This window comes from Ichthyophthirius multifiliis (genome assembly GCF_000220395.1).
Source record: "Ichthyophthirius multifiliis unplaced genomic scaffold scaff_1120509250860, whole genome shotgun sequence".
In the NCBI taxonomy this organism is placed as follows: domain Eukaryota; phylum Ciliophora; class Oligohymenophorea; order Hymenostomatida; genus Ichthyophthirius; species Ichthyophthirius multifiliis.
The window spans coordinates 108-17,500 of NW_004086429.1; the positions used below are offsets into that span (position 1 = coordinate 108).

General features: G+C 16.6%; 2 protein-coding genes across 2 annotated transcripts in view, besides 23 other annotated features; both read right to left on the bottom strand. All coding sequences in view use genetic code 6, as the record gives it.

Annotated features, from left to right (window-relative positions):
- The first annotated feature begins 234 nt into the window (after positions 1–234).
- Positions 235–273: a microsatellite.
- Positions 274–409: 136 nt separating this feature from the next.
- Positions 410–491: a microsatellite.
- Positions 492–1,756: 1,265 nt separating this feature from the next.
- Positions 1,757–1,794: a microsatellite.
- A 118-nt stretch (positions 1,795–1,912) lies between these two features.
- Positions 1,913–1,991: a microsatellite.
- A 2,126-nt stretch (positions 1,992–4,117) lies between these two features.
- Positions 4,118–4,158: a microsatellite.
- A 922-nt stretch (positions 4,159–5,080) lies between these two features.
- Positions 5,081–5,179: a microsatellite.
- Positions 5,180–5,476: 297 nt separating this feature from the next.
- Positions 5,477–5,550: a microsatellite.
- Positions 5,501–5,558: a microsatellite.
- Positions 5,559–6,494: 936 nt separating this feature from the next.
- Positions 6,495–6,547: a microsatellite.
- A 585-nt stretch (positions 6,548–7,132) lies between these two features.
- Positions 7,133–7,195: a microsatellite.
- Positions 7,196–7,265: 70 nt separating this feature from the next.
- Positions 7,266–7,336: a microsatellite.
- A 276-nt stretch (positions 7,337–7,612) lies between these two features.
- Positions 7,613–7,664: a microsatellite.
- Positions 7,665–8,267: 603 nt separating this feature from the next.
- Positions 8,268–8,305: a microsatellite.
- A 961-nt stretch (positions 8,306–9,266) lies between these two features.
- Positions 9,267–9,309: a microsatellite.
- A 1,227-nt stretch (positions 9,310–10,536) lies between these two features.
- Positions 10,537–10,561: a microsatellite.
- Positions 10,562–11,051: 490 nt separating this feature from the next.
- Positions 11,052–11,098: a microsatellite.
- Positions 11,099–11,634: 536 nt separating this feature from the next.
- Positions 11,635–11,675: a microsatellite.
- Positions 11,635–11,680: a microsatellite.
- A 934-nt stretch (positions 11,681–12,614) lies between these two features.
- Positions 12,615–16,006, bottom strand: IMG5_103450 (hypothetical protein; the record flags this gene model as incomplete). The annotated part of the gene is made up of 9 exons (XM_004035139.1): positions 12,615–12,923; positions 12,970–13,386; positions 13,433–13,916; positions 13,966–14,234; positions 14,402–14,738; positions 14,780–15,001; positions 15,093–15,514; positions 15,739–15,860; positions 15,949–16,006. 9 exons carry the CDS (start codon positions 16,004–16,006, stop codon positions 12,615–12,617), a joined length of 2,640 nt encoding a protein of 879 aa, XP_004035187.1.
- Positions 14,264–14,352: a microsatellite.
- Positions 14,266–14,343: a microsatellite.
- Positions 14,283–14,343: a microsatellite.
- Positions 14,348–14,399: a microsatellite.
- Positions 15,029–15,079: a microsatellite.
- Positions 16,007–16,225: 219 nt separating the features above from the next.
- The window catches only part of IMG5_103460 (hypothetical protein), a gene marked incomplete at its 3' end in the record, with an annotated part of 4,291 nt that continues 3,123 nt past the window's right edge, over positions 16,226–17,393 (bottom strand). Inside the window, exons 6-8 of the mRNA XM_004035140.1 lie at positions 16,990–17,393; positions 16,505–16,943; positions 16,226–16,437 (exon numbers count right to left, since the gene is read on the bottom strand). The exon at positions 16,990–17,393 is cut by the window's right edge and continues 28 nt beyond it. Of these exons, the coding sequence (XP_004035188.1) occupies positions 16,226–16,437; positions 16,505–16,943; positions 16,990–17,393 (1,055 nt within the window). The remainder of the gene's footprint in view (positions 16,438–16,504; positions 16,944–16,989) is intronic.

Sequence of the window (17,393 nt, forward strand, 5' to 3'; positions counted from 1 at the left end):
TTTACTATTTATTTTTTAATTAAATATTAAATATAACATTTTTACATATATAATTTGTATTTGCTATTTTATTTTTATAAATTTTTAATTTTTTTTTTTTTTTAAATATATTTTTATTTTGTATTTATTATAAAAAAGTTTTATTTTTATAATTATATTTATATTTTACTATTCTTTTTATTTTATCTATTTAATATTTATTTTTTCTAATTATCTTAATAATTAGTTTTGTTGTTTATATATTATTGTAATTTTTTATATTTAATTATAATTACCAATTTTTTCTTTTTTTTTATATAATATTTTTTTAAATATAAATTAAATTTTTTTATTTTAGTTACTAATTTTATCATAATTTATTAATTATAATTTTTTTTTTTTTTCACATTTAAAAAAAATACTAATTATTTATATATATATATATATATATATATATATGTATATATATATATATATATATATATATATATATATATATATATATATATATAGAAAAATAATTCATATTTTTTTTAATAATAACTTAATTAATTCTAAAAAAGTAGCATTTTTAACATCAATATCTTTTATATTTAATGATATTAATTTATTACTTATTAATTCTCTACAAATATTAGACTAAATATTATTATTAATAATTTCCGATTAAGCATTTTATAAAGAAATTTTTATTTATTTCAACTAAACTTAATTACTTTTATTTTTTTCGACTTCAGCTTACATGTTTTCGATTTATCTCAAATAAGATTTCATTTAATATTCAATCATATTTCTTTCCGATTTTTCTTTTTTAATTAATTATTCGAACTAAACATAATTTTATTTTTCCGTTTAAAATTACTACTATATAGCATTATATTCGTTATGCCAATATTTTTTCTAAATGAAATTATCTTATAATTATAATTATAGCTTTTTTATTTCTTGTAAAGCATCTATTTTTTCTTATTTTAAATTTTCAGCATTTTTCTTTAAATTTTCAATTTCTTTGAAATAATTGGCTAGTACATTATTAAATACATTTTCTTAATCATCTTAAATTTTCATTTTTTTTACATTTTATATGTTTTATTAATTTATATCTTCAATTTCTTTTATTTTTTATCTATATAAACATAAATAGGTTTCCTACTAGTTTTTATCAAAAATCCAATTTTTTAAATTTTCAATAATTTCTATGGCCAATTTAGAATATTGGCCATAAATTTTATTAACAGAAAAAAACTCATTAAAAACAAATTTCAAAAGACTCAAAGTTTCAATAATTTAATCTTTTTATTTTTCATGCGAAATTTCCTTTAATCTTTAAAAAATTTAGTTGAGTCTTTATTTATTATTTTCTACGTTTTAACATTCTTTCATTTTCGAGAAAAAAAAATCATCTCCAATTTAAATAGTATTATTTATTTAAATTAATTGATCCTGTCTTAAACTTTGTGATTTTACGAAAATTCTTTTATCATTAAAATATTATTTTTTTTTCAATTAATCATTCTAGTTTGTAAAATTAAACTTTGTATCTATATTTTTATAAAATAATTTAGCTTTATTATTTTAAGTATCTTTTTTAGGTGAAATAAAATCATTGGAAGATGGGGAGTAATTTTATATATTATTATTGTCTTTAAAATTATTTTAAGTAATTATTGAATCTAATAAAGTTAAATGGAGAGTATTTTAATTTTTTTTTTAGACAACTAAGGAGTTAAAAAATAATGTTTAGGAATTTTCAATTATTATATTTACATTTTTTTTATTATAGTATTTAATTTATAAATATTTAATTTATAATATAACTTTTATAATAATAGCTTTTTTGTAAATTTTTATGGTTAATATATGATTTTTGTATTTAATAATAAAAATAAGTTTATTTTGAATTTCTTTAAAAAAAAAAAAATAATAAAAAAAAATATATATTCATATAAATGTATAAATAAATATATATATATATATATATATATATATTTATTTTATATATATATGTATATTTTTATAATTTTTTCTAATATATTTATTTAAATTTATCTGTATATTTTTTATTTATTTTTAATAAAAAAAATTTAAATTTAAATATTTAATACATATCAAAAAATAATGTTCAAACTTCCAAATGTCGATTAAAAAATCCTAGGTTTACATAAAGAAAAGCTTGAAATATTAGATGATTTTACAATGTCCCATTTCTTAAAAGATATCAACATAAAATAAGGCAAATGGTTAAATGTCCAAAAGCTAACAATGAAGAATTCAAAAGTAACCGACAAAGCAATATAAGAACTAAGTGAAAATAAAATAAGTTCTCAAATAGAAACTATAGAGCTTTAAAACAATTACACAACAATAACTGATAGCACACTTAATATAATATCTCATAGCAAATATATGACAAACCTTCGTCATTTAGATTTGAGTGATAATTCAATAACAGACGAAGGTCTTATTTGCTTATTTAATTCTTTATCTTCATAAAATTTAGTCGAATTAATTTTATATGGAAATGTATAAGTAGGCTCTAATTCTTTAAAAGCCCTAGCTTAATCTAATTATTGTAAATTAATTTAAAAAATAGATTTAAGGTCTACATATATTAATGACTAAGGAATAAAAGTAAAAATTAAAAAATTCAAATTCAAATATAACAAAAAAAGGATTTTATGTCAAGTAAAAATTGCCAAAATTTAACATATTTAAATATTGGAATGAATTTTGAAGCTATAACAGATGAATCATTAATAGCCTTAAGTTTATCAAGACATATGCATAAGATAGAATTTTTAAATATTTCCAATTGTTGTATTTCTGACAAAGGAATATATTCAATATGTAATAGTATGAACTTTTCTTAATTAAAAGAACTAGATATTTCTAATGATGATAAAAATTAAGGTTTAGGTAATATAACAGATACTTCTTTGGAGTATTTATCAGATTCTACCTGTATAAGTAATTTAGAAAAGCTTAATTTAAAAGGACTTACTATTACTTCTAATGGGATTAATATGCTTTCTGTTTCTTATAATTTTTAATATTTATAAGTATTAAGATTGAGCTAAAATTAAGGAATAACTGATTAAGCAATAGACTCTTTAGTATAAGGATATGATAAGAATTTGAAATGTTTATAAAAAATATACCTTAATGATACATAGGTTACTGAAAAAGGAATCAAATATATGATTTGTAGTATCCCAAATTTAGATATTTTATACGATTTTATTAACAGAATTAAACCAGAAAAAATTGTTGATGATGAAAATATCTTTATTAGATAATCTAATATGTATTCTACTAATGAAAAATTATAAAATGAATTAAGATTTTAATAAAGGGGTAGTAATTTTTGAATTTATAAATATAATTGATATATTATTTTAATAACTATTTTTTTTTATTTTAATATATATATCTTGTCTTGTCTTTTATTTTTTTTTATATTAAAATAAAAAAAATATGGGTCTATTATATAAAATTTTAATATATTATATAAATTCATAATTCCTTTATTTTTTGAAAAATATTAATAAAAAATACATTTAATTTATTTTAATACAAATGTTTATATATTTATATGTATAATATATTTAATTTTTGTTCATTCTTAATTTATACTCTCTTCTTATAAATATTAATTATTTTAAATTTATTAGGAATGACTTCTTTTATACTTATCATTATAATATTAAGAATCTTATTAAAAATGAGGTTTCCTTTATTAAACGAATTTTGATTCAGTATTGATTTCTGAAATAGTTCTATTATGAAGGTAATTATTTTTAGGTTTATTATTTATTTCATTATCTGTTAAATTACTAATTTATTCGTTTTATTCTGAATTTCCTTCATCATTAACATGACTAATTGTATATTCGCTTAATTAATATTTATTTCTAATAATTGAGTTACTATAGCTTTTTTCAGAAAGCGCATATTCATCATTATTAATACTTTTAATAGATTAATTTTACATATAAATTTTCTATGTTAATTCAATTAAATTTTTTTCACTTCTTTCAGTTATTTATTCTAATTATTCAACAAAATTTTATAAACTAGTTCTTTTTTTTTCAATATTATCATCATATTCATTCTAAAATTCTTAAAAACTCATTTCATTTTATTAAAAATATTAATTTTATTATTAAAAAGAATTATTTTGATAATTTAATTATTCTTATTCATAATTTTCTTCGTCTTCTTTTTCATTTTGGTAAAAAATAATCTAATTTTCAATTTCTTCATTTTATGTTTTTTCGTTTTCATCTGAAACTTTACTTATACAACTTGAATTTTAAGAATCATTTTAATTTTTTTGAAAATTAAAATTTTATTAATTTATAAAAAAATTATTATTATTTGCCATTTACACTTAATTGTATAAATTAACGGGTTTTAAAGGACTTACATTATAATTATTTACAAGATTTTACTTTCTTTTAAATTTTTATTTTTCTAAACTTGATCTTAATTCCGAATCTATATTTATATTTTATTTATAATGACTACTCTATTATGCAACAGAACTTAAACTATCGTCAATTTTATTTAATTAATTATTATTATATTCTAACTCATTTTCTTGTTTAGATATAGATTCTTGATTATAATATTATTAAAAACTATTTAATTCATTTTATTAAACATTATATATATCATATTCTTATTAATATATACTAGTTTCTTCTATTTAACTAGTATTATTTTATTATTCTTATACTTTATAATTACTTTTAATAAGATTTATTTTACTTTCTAAATCTTCATTTATAAGTAAATTTATTAAAGAAGGATTATTTGTTTATATTTTGGTAATTGATAATGATTTTTCAGGTTAATTGAAATTAATATTTTTTAAAATATTATTAAATTAATATTATTAATTATTTTATTAAATTGAGTTTGAAAATATATTTGATTAATACTAATTTTCTGGTATATTTAGTTAGTTAGAGTTCTATTAAACGTTTTATTATTAAAAAAAATTTGAATTAAAAGTTTCTAGTTGATAATTTTAACGAGTATTTTTTGGAGTTTTTTAAGGAGTTTTTATAATAATATTATTATTATTAAAAAAATTAAAATTATTATTATTATTATTATTATTATTATTATTATTATTTTTATTATCAATATTATTATTATTATCAATATTATTTTTATTATCAATATTAATATTATTCTTTTAATTTTATTAAATATAACTATTATCATATTCACTAATATTAAAGAAATCTTATGTATTTTATTATGATTATTATTCACTCTTATTTAATAATTGCTTTTAATTAAATATATAATCATCTAGTTTATTATTATTTATAAATTAATGTATTTAACTCTTGCTTTTATTTAATTACATATTTAACATTTCATTATTTTCATTTTTCATTTTTTCAAATTCTCTTTGCACTGTTTATTTTATAGTTTAATTTATTTCTTCTAATTCTTTATCTATAACATTTTCTTTCACAGTCATTTATTTATAATTAATTTATTAATTTTTATTATTTATATTATTTATATTAATATTATTATTATATACTTATTTATTTTTAATAAGTTATGAATTTCTATTATTTTCATTAACATTATTTATTAAAAGTTTACTATTTGTATAATTTATATTATCATTATTATAATTACTATTAGTAATTTAATTAAATTAATTTAGTTTTGATTCAATTTAATTACTTTAATTTAACGAATTATTATTATTTATAAAACTATTATTTGTATTTATGTATTATTTAGATATATCTTTTAGAAAAGAATTTGTTAAATTTTATATTTATTTATTTGGAGAAGGAGTTGTAGAAATTTAATCTGGATTTTTCTTTCTCTATAAAGCAGGCGATAATTATTTAAATTAAATACTTTATTTATTTATTGTTTATGATTAATAGTAATTATTATTATTTTCTGTATAAAAGTTTAACTTTTAAGGATTTATATTCTCTTTTAAAGATTAATTTATAAACTTAAATATACGCCCTTCCTCTGTTGTAATAAAATATTAAAAATAAGTGTCTGGTAAAGTTACTGTCATATATTTATTTTCTACTGATTATATCCTTAAAATAAGTATTAAATTATCTAAAATTCTTTTTAAACCTGAAGTAAAAACCTACTTTAAATCATTTATATTTACCAAATACATTAATCCATTTATATTCATTAAAAGATCTATTTTTTAGGTTAATAAATAACATATATATAAATATTTATTTATATATATACTTTCATTTGGACTCGAATTTAAAATAATGTTTATAACTTTATTAAGGTTACTCTATAATTTTAATTATTTTATTTAAATTATTAATAAAAATATATACTTCTGGATAGATTGTTGAATAGTATTAACCCATTTTAAATATGATTTTTATTTATTTATAAATAATAATTATTTAATTTTTGATTTTATAATAAATATGAGGTTTAATTATATTTTTTTGTTTTAATATTTTAATTTTAATTTAAAATTTGAATTTTTATAAATAATAATAAAAAAACATTAATAATAATAGAAAAATCAGTTAAAAAATAAATAATTAATTAAATGTTCAAACAATATTTTAAATAATTTGAATATAAAAAGTTAATTTATTAAAAAAAAATATTTTTTTTTTTTGTCACATATATTTTTCTATTTATTTTTAATATAATTATTCTAAATATTCTAACATTTATAATTAAATATCTTCTATATTTTAATATAAGTATAAAAAAGGCTTTTAAAAAAATATTTTTTAAGGCATTTATTTATATTTACTATCATTTAAATTATTATTATAATTATTTTATGCAGTTTTTTTTTTTTTTTTTGACATTAATATTTTCACAATTAATAGTAGTTTAACTTTCTTATTTTTCTATCGATTAATTATTTATATCGAATTCAGATTTTAAAAAAATGCTATTTGTAGAATTTTCCTATTAAATTAATTATAGGCTTTATAAGTTTTATTATTAGTTTAATTAAATTATTTATTTAGACTAAATAATATTATCTTATAAATCAAAGTTCTAATCCTTATGTAATTTATTTTATTATTTACTTTTTTAATTTAATTATTTATACTTTGATTCATTCAAATTAGATTTATTTTTAGAAAATATTAATTTTTCATTATTTTTTTTTAAAGGTGAAATATTTTTTTTCTTTTTTATAATGGCGATACATTTTTTTTTTTTTACTATAATTTAGTCTAAATGTTTTTTTTTATTTCATTTATTTATTAAGAATTTTCGATATTATTTTTTTAAATAAAGCTTTCTTTTATTTAAGCTCTTTAAGAAATACTTTCTTTTTTTTATGCTTATTCATAAAGACTTTAATTACTTTAAGGACTAGTTTCATTTTATTATTATTATTAAGGAATATTTTTATTGATTTATTCTTATTAAGAGACTTTTGGCTTTTTTTATGATTAACTTTTTATAAGTTGATAAGAAACGTTAATTTATTCAATGTCGTAATTAATTTTTTATAACTAACTTTTTTAATAATTTTAAGAATTAAAACTTAAATTATTTAATTATAAAATATTTCTTTGATATTCATCATATATAAAAATTTAAATTTTCTCATTTTGTATACTTTTAATATTATTATTATTATTTTTCTAATTATAAGTATTATTATTTTTCTATTTATAAGTATTTTACATAAAATTCTATTAAATAATGAAATCATCATAATCAATTGTATTTTATCTTATAGATAATCTTTAGAAAATATTTGTTTTTTTCATAGAAATTTATAATGAGTTACTTTTAATTTTTTTTTGTTAATAATTTTTTAATTAATAAATTATGCTTTTGAACTTATAGAAGAAGGTGAATATTATTAATTCTAAATATTATCTTGTTTTAAATCTTATTAGAATTATGTAACTTCCTTTAACAATTTTTTTTTTTCTGCTTACTCTATTCATTTATTAGTATTTAACAAAAAGGAATATTAAAATTTTCATAATAATCAAATTCTATATTCTTATCATTTAAAAATTAATTAATTTTTTCTTTTTACAGCATTTACTTTATTTATTATAAAGGGATACTTTTTTTTTATTTTATTTTTTTAATAAAATAATAATAATAATAAAAAACTTATAAATTTAAAATTTTTTGAAGATTTAAAGTCTATCAAATGAGCTATTGTAACTCCTATATTATGGATTATAGCTTAATTACATATTAATTAAATATTTTTAATTATAATTAATACTTAGTAATTAATTAATAAATTAAATAAATATCTAATTTATATATTCTTATTTATATATATTTTTATATATAATATAATATCTTTATAATGTTTTTCTAATTATAATTTAAACTAATTTTTAATATATTTATCTCTATATTCTATTAAATATTATTTCATTTCAAATGCATATCGAATCGTTATAATATCTTCTTAAAAAGCTTTTTCTTCAGATTAAATAAGTTATTAAAGGCTATAATTATACAATTTTTTGATAAAAAATATTTATGACTATCTTCTTTACATAATATATATTAAAAAAAGAAAAACTTTATTCGCCTTTTAACTAAAAACTTTAAATTTATATAAAAAGGATACTAAAAATAATTACTTAGTAACTACTAATTAAGCTTTTTATTTAATTTTTTAAATGAATAAATATGATTACATACATATTTTAGTTTCCATCAAAACTATTTATTATTTTTTTAAACTATAACACTTTTTATTTTTATTATAGAATATTTATATTATTTTAGCTTTATTTTTAAGTAAATCAATTTTTTTGCTTAAACTTTGCATATAATTAATTATTTTGCAAACATTGATATAAATAATAAATTATTTAAATAAATATTCTATATATTAAATCCTCTATTAAATAATTACTATATATTTTTTTATTTATCTATATAGATATTACTTCTTATTTATTTTTTTAATAATATCTTATTTATTTTCCTCATTTAGTTAATTTTTTTAAATTTTTGTTTATTTTTCCCTAATTAAATACAATTCTTTATTGTATTATTATTTTACTTTTTTTTTAATACTATATTCTTTTATTAACTCTTTATTATAATCTATTAAGCTATTATTTTAATTTTATCTATTAATAGAATCTTAAGTAAAAGAATTATTATTTATATTTTTATCTAAATTTTATTACATATACTTATTTTATTAAATTTAAATATTATTTTAAATGGGACTTTTATATTATTTTTCTTATAAATATTTTAACTATTTAAAAAGTTTATTAATTTTAAATTTTTACATATATTTTTACTTATATTATATATTTTTTATTTATAGAATATTACAATTAAAAATTTGCTTATTTTTTGCAAAAAATACTAATAAAAATCTAGTCTAAATTATAGCAATCTAAAATGATTTTTTAGTCAAAATTATTATAATAATATTGATGATTTTGCCAATTAGGGACATCATTCTATCCTATAAACATTTCTATTTCTCCTTACTATAATAATATTAAAATATTGATTTATATATCTTAATCATCAAAATTAATTTTAAAAAGTTTATATTATTTATAGATAAGGCTATAATTTTTATATTATCCAATATTAATCTACTCATATTATTTTAAATTTGCAAGTGTTATTGTTTCAGCAAAATCTTCATTAAATCTTTTCTTTTTTAAAAAAATATATTTAGATAAAAAAATACTAATATTATTCTTTTTAAAAAAGAGAATTATATTCTTTATCTAATAAATTATTAATATTAATTTCATTGTATTTAAATTTTAAATATATTTCTTATGCTTTGTATAAAGATTATTATATTTATTAAGATTCTATTTATTAATTTTTTATAGGAGATAATGAACGAGGTTTTTATATTTGAAGATTTTCTTTTTTAAGTTAATTTTATTCTGTAATAAATTCAAATTTATTTTATGTTTACTTTATTTAATATTTTAAAAAAATATTAATAGGATAACTTTCAAATAAATAAATTAATTAAAAAAATAAAATTAAAAATTTAGCAATTAACATTTATTATATTTATAAACTTACTAATTTTTTATTGTTTTCATTTGAAAAGCTATTATTATAATTTAAATTCTTTTACATATTAAATATACTTTATTATTTTAAAATAGAGTTATTTTATTGATAAGGAATAGCCTTAATTAAAAAATATTTATTTTAATCGATTTAATATTCTCCTGGTTTATTATTAAAATTTCGATAACAATAATAATCTTCCTTATTAACTAAATATTTGTTTTATATTTTATATGGTACTTTTTTTATTTAATCAATAATTTTATTTGTCATAGGAGAGTATTATAAAGTTTATAAAAATTTAATATTTTAAGGTTTATCTGGAGGAGATTTTGATGCTTTTACATATAATATTTTAAAATAAACATAAAAATGTGTAAATAAAAATAATTTTACTTTAATTTTTGTTGAAAATTTTCGTTTAAAAACTTTTTTCAGATTATTTTTCAAACAATTTTTTTTATATTTTTGGTATATTTTTATAATTATTTTACTCTTGACATTCTATTTTATATATATATATATATATATATATTTTTGTTGTTTTTTTTTTTTTTTTTTTAATTTTTTAAATATGCATTTTAATATATAATAAATGAAATATTTTTACTTAAGGAATCTAATATTTTTATATTTTATTTACTGTTAAAAGTTCTATTTTATGATTCAGTTTCATTCTCATCTATGTAGTTAAATGAGATTTTTTTTTATGTTAATTAGTAAATATGCCTTTAAAAGTCATTATTCATAGATTTAAATAGAAAAATTATTATTTATGATTAATAAAAATAATAAATAATTTTATTAAGAAAATTAAAAATAATATATAATTTTTTTTTGTATTTAATAGTTATAACTGATTTTATTGTAAAAATTTAGATACTTAATTATTTTCTTAAAATTAAAAAAAATAGATATAATAAGCAAAAAACATAATAATTAATAAAAATTAAAAATATGCAATAATATAATTTAAATTAATAACAAAAATTAAATATAAAAAATATAATTTTAAATAAATTTTGAATATTTTATTATATATATTATTATATTATATATAATATTAAATTATCCATTCTTAAGAATTTTCTATTATACAAATAATTTTTATTTATTTTAAAATATTTAATTTTTATCAATCAAATATTAATAATTTTAATTTTATATAGATAATATATATAAATTTTAAATTATTTATAAATTATAAATAAATATAATAAGGATAAAATAAATATATAATTTTTTAATTAATAAAAATAAATTAACATATAAAGGCTAAATATTAAATTTTTTACAAAAATAAATGAAATCAACATAAAGGTACTAAATTTATTTTTCTGAATAATTAGACTTATTAAAAATATTAAAAAATCACATAATAAATTAAAAAAATGAATTATTAATTTTATACATAATATATATTTTTTATGAAATCATTATTTAACTAAAAAAAATATTTAATTATAGTTCTTAAATTACAAAATATTAGAATTTGACTTTATTAAGACTAAGTAAGCCTTATATTTAATTCAAATATACTTAGCAGAAATACATTACTACAAATATAACATTATATAATGATTCAAATGACTATATAGCTTTTAAAGTTATTTAAAACAATTAATATATTTAAAATAATTATATATTTATAATAGTTTAGAACAATTGATCCTAATAAATATTTAGTAAAACCAAATGCTTAAATTATAAATCCATAAAGTGAAATTAATATTGAATTTATAGTAAATACAGAAGTAAATTAATTTATAAATGAAATTAAACTTTTTAAAAATAAATAAATTAATTTAATTCCAATCATATATTATATAAAAAAAAGAAAATTTAATAACAAATTAATTAATTTAAAGAAATTTTTTAATTATAAGTCGTGAGATTATAAAATAATGTAATTTTTAAAAAAATATTCATAATAATTAAAAATCTATTTATTTATTTTCATTAAAAAAATATAAAGGAAATAGTTGATTTAGATTAAATATTTAAAAAAAATTAAAATGTTATTGAAAACTAATTTACAAAAATAGCTATTTAAATAGTTGATTCAAAAACTCTATAAATATTAAATTAAAATTAGAACTAAAATTAATAGAATAGTGTAAGAAATAAAAAAAAAAAATCAAATTTTAAAAATTTAATAGAATTAGATATACTAAAGTCATTAAGAATTCGAAAAAATAAAAAATTAATAACAATAAGTTGTGAATTTATAAAAAAAGGAAGAAATAAAAGTAAAAGAATATCCTTTTAAATAAAAAAATAAAGGATTTTAAAAAATACTTTTTATATTACTAACTGCTGTTTTATTAATGTTTTTATTATAAAATTTTTATTTTAATAATAGTGATTTAACTATAGTATTAAATCCTCTAAATTTTTGAAAAAAAAATGACATAAAAAAATATTAAATTTTTTTTATGAATAGAAAATATAAATTATATATATATTTGTAAAAATTCAAAACAAAAAAGAATTATTTTTTTTTTTAAAAAAAAAAAATTACAAAAAACATTTTAAAAAAAAAATATAAAGAATTTTTATTTAATAAATTTATATATAAAAAAAATATCTCATTTATTTTTGTAAATAATCTTCCATTAAAACACACAATTATCCTCTCCTCCTACACTGAAAATATACTAATCATTATTCGAAAATTTAACATTAGTAACAAAGCTTGAATGTCCTTTACCAATAATAGCCTTACTACCTTTCTAAACACAAGGATATCTAAATACTTTTAATTTACTAAAATCATCTCCAGTAGCTAATAAATAATAATTATCTGGTGGATTTATGTTTCCCATAAAAGTAGCATTACTTCTATCAACTGAATTAACATCAGTTCCATCAGCGGCTTCAGGCCAAATACCTTAGACCTATTTTTTTTACATATAAAATAAAATAAAAAAATAAAGAATATACAGGCCATCCTAAAGTAGCAGTCCAAGTAGCCCAAAATTCATTTCTTAAACTAGTTGCTCCTGATGTAATTTATTTAGCTTAATTAATATTCCAATATAATAATTCATAAGCCCCACAATTAGAGTGTAGAACATTACCATCTTAAGAGAAATCAATATGAGTGATATAAGAAGAATGTTTTCTTAATGGTTTTACTTTTAATTTTAAATCAGGAATATTATGTATATAAATAGCATTATCATGAGAACCGGCAGCTAATGTAGTACCATCAGGCGAAAATTTAACATCAGAAATCCATTCTTTAGCACTTCTAACACATTAGACTTAATTAAGATTCTAATCATATAATCTTAATGTTCCATCTTTAAATCCTACAGCAATATATTCTCCATCATATTTTATTGCTATACATTTACCCTTTTTATTTTAAAATTTTTTATTAATTATTTTGTTTATTTTATACTTTAATATTATCTTATAAATTTCCGCCTTGACTGTTATTTGGAATTTCATTTTTACTAGCATCTAAATTAGTGCGAATCATTTTATCCTATTTTCTTTAACTTACTGACCAAACTCTTAAAGTTCCATCATCAGAACATGTAGCGAATAAATCATTATTATTAGGAAAAGTTGCTAAACCCCAAACTTCATTTAATTATTGTTTATTTGGACAATAATGACCTCTAATTAGATTTTTTACAGTTCCAAATTTAGTTGAATTATTAAGTTTTATATCTTTTGTTGTAAACTCGTAAATTTCAGATCCGAAAGTTCCCACGAGTAAGCTTTTACAATCTTAAGAAAGACACATAGCTCTAATTTCTGAACAAGCTGAATTTAAAATTATTTATGACTTAAGTTATTCTTCAACAGGGATAATTAATATCAGATTATATGTTTTATCTAAAATATTAATTTTACAATCTCTTCCTCCTGTAAAAATACTATATTTTTAAAAATATATAAAATAAATATATATTGAACAATATTTACTATTATGAACTTTGATTTTAAGAATTTTAAACAAAAATAGAATCAAGTGCCTTATCATGTAGTTTTTTAAATAAAGATAGTTAATTTCCTTTAAATACTTAAAGACTACCATCAACAGCTCCACATAAATAATCTTCTCCAAAAACATTCAAAGAAATCAATAAATTTGAACATTGTGATTTACCCCAAACACCTTTTGAAGATTATAATTAATTAGATTAGTTAACTTAATAAACTTTAAATAATTTAGTTCCTGCAAAAGCAAATTCCTTAATTATTAAATTTAATAAATAAAATAATTATATATAAATATAAAAATATATATATGTATATATCTATATTTATATACTTATATATCTATATATATATATAATATATTAATTATATTTCATTTTTTATTTATATTTTTTTATTTTTTATATAAATATATTTATACATTATCATTTCTCCATTTTATATTAAAAATTTAGCTTGGTCCTGTTTTTTCAGATATTAATAATACTCCTCCATTTTTTGATTTTGCATTAATATTAAAAATAGCAATCTTATGATCAACATCAATATCTGCAGCAATTAATTTATCTCCATTTGGACTGAAAGCAAGTGCACTTATTCCCTTTGCTAATTATCCTTTAAAATGGCATTAGTGTAATAAAGTAGTTGTATTCCAAACATATATTGATGGTTTTGGTCCTATTTCCCCAGTAGCTACTCTTATTTTATCTTAGTGAATTGCTATAGCAGCAATATCATTATTATGTAAATCGAAAAACCTTGTTAATAATAAAAAAAATTTAAATAATTTTTTATATACTTTTAAGTATTATTTTAAATATCTAAAACGATTCCTAAAGCAGCTGCATGATATACGATTCCACCATAATTTAAATAAAAAATGTTATCTCTGCAATCTTTAGATCTATATCCATGAACATAATCAATTTATAATTAAATAGGTGGTTCTTTAGATTAATTTAAAGGATCTTTATAATAGTTAGAAGGTTCTTTTATTGCTCCTAACCAAGGCTTAATAGCCCTAATAATATATATAATATTATTATAAATATAAGAATATAAAAATATATTAAAATATAAATGTATATATAAATATATATATATTTTTTTACATAAATTCATCTCCTTTTTCTATTTCTTCTTTACCGAAAATATCATCTGTATCTTCATCTTTTTTTAAAATTTATTTTTATTTCCCAAATTTTTCTCCTGCTACTCTTAATTATTTTCCTTTTAAATTCCCGATATCTTCTAAAGCTAAATCATCATCTTCGTTCATTAATTCGTCTTAAATTACATTAGAATTTAAATTTTTTACTTCCCAAATCATTACAGACATATCTTATCCTCCTACAGTAATTAAAAACTAGTCGTCTGCTGTAAATCTCAATCTAGTAATTCTTCCTGTATGTCCAATATATGATGTATGTAATTATTTACTTACACATGCAGGATATTAATATAAATTAATAATCCCATTTACTTCTCCAGAAGCCATTATTCTTTAAGTATTAGAGCGTACACATGCCACTACCTAATCTGTATCTTTGATAATTCCTTTAGAATGCCATCCATATATGCAAGTAAATGTATTCCAGTTTTCCTCTTTACAAGATGTTGCAGGAACATCTTTTTAAATATTATTTATATTAAAAAACTTTAACTCATATTATTAAGAATTCGTAATTAATTTTAAGAATCTTAAGACCAATCTAAATGAGTAAGGGAAGAGTTAAGACCTTCTTTAAAAGATATTACTTTAGGACCGAATTTATTCCCTTTTATTTCAAATATTTCTACTGTAGAAGCGCAATCATGAGCACCAAATGCTACTAAAGTCTCATCTGGGCTTATTTTTATATCCTCTATCCATTATAAACCTGATTTTTGTGATTAATTTTATGGTTTGCTAAATTTAGATTCTAATTTATATATATATGTATTATTATTATTTATTTTATTTAAAACCTTTATAATCATCTTCTTATAAAGTTTAAGAATTAAATAAATAAATAGTCCCTTTCATATCAGCGGCAACAATAAAGCTACCTGTATTAGGAGCAAAGTCGATTGCTCGGCAATATTCTTTTAAATTATCGCATACTAGTCATTAAAGATTTAGTGTCTAAATTCCATAATCTTAAACTTTTATCAGCACCTGATGTTACAATAATTTTTTATTTAGGATGAACTGCACAAGCCCATATTTCACCCCCATAATGACATGAGAGTATTTTTTAAGGTTTCATACCATTTTTAGACTCGAAAACTTCACCTCCAGAGGTTCCTATTAACAAAACTCTCCTTTAGGATCTGTACATAGAGAAATTATATTAAACTCATATTTTGTTAAAGGAAATAATTCTATTATATCACTAGAGTCTTATAAATTTTATTTTGATTCAATTTTCCATTTCATTATTTTACCATCATCTCCACCTGAAAATATACTTTCATCTTTTTCATTTTCTTTTTTTAAATTAATTATTTATTCATTTAACTCTATTTTTTTTTTTATTTTTACTTCCAAAAGAAATTAAGCAATTAATTTTTTTTTTATGAGCATTTATTTTATTTTAAAGGATATTTTCATTCCATAAAAATAAACAACCTTCAGATGATCCACTAATACATTTTCCTGTTATAGTATAAGTAACAGCCATTTATTACTAGAAAATTTCTATTTCACTTCCTGATTTAAAAGAAAGATTTCTTCCTTGAATTTTCCAGAATTTAATATGAGCTAATCCACAACTAGCGAATTCCATATTGTTTTTCCAGGAAATTCCAGTAACATTGAAAATATCAGTCTTTTAGTTTGCAACCATTCTAGATTATTACCAATCATAAATTGCAATTGAATAATTTTAATCTTACCCTACTGTTAATAAAAATGTACCATCGGGAGAAAATTCTATATGGCTGACACCATTTATATGGAAATCATTTATTTAACTGATAATCTAAATAAATATTTATATATATATTGCATATTTTTTTAGATTTTACATTTTTAGTTTCAATTTCCCATATATAAATTTCACAAGTTTTAGATTTATTAGAAGAACTTCCAGTAGCTGCAATATTTCCCTTAGGATGAACTGCTAAGGAAATAATATCATTAGTATGTTTAACAAAGTATTATTATTTATTGATATCATTAATTATACATACACCTGCTGTTGTATAAACTATTTTTTCACCAACTGCATATTTTATCATGTTTTTGCAAATTTCATTATTATGTTTAGTACGAACACCAAAAACATGACTAAGTTATATTGATTAACAAGGAATTAAATTTAGTTTTTATATATCTATATTGTTATAAGCTGAAGGAACACAATTAGAAATTTAACCTTCATATTATTTTGGTATATGAATATTATTTTTTTCATTTACTAAATTTTCTT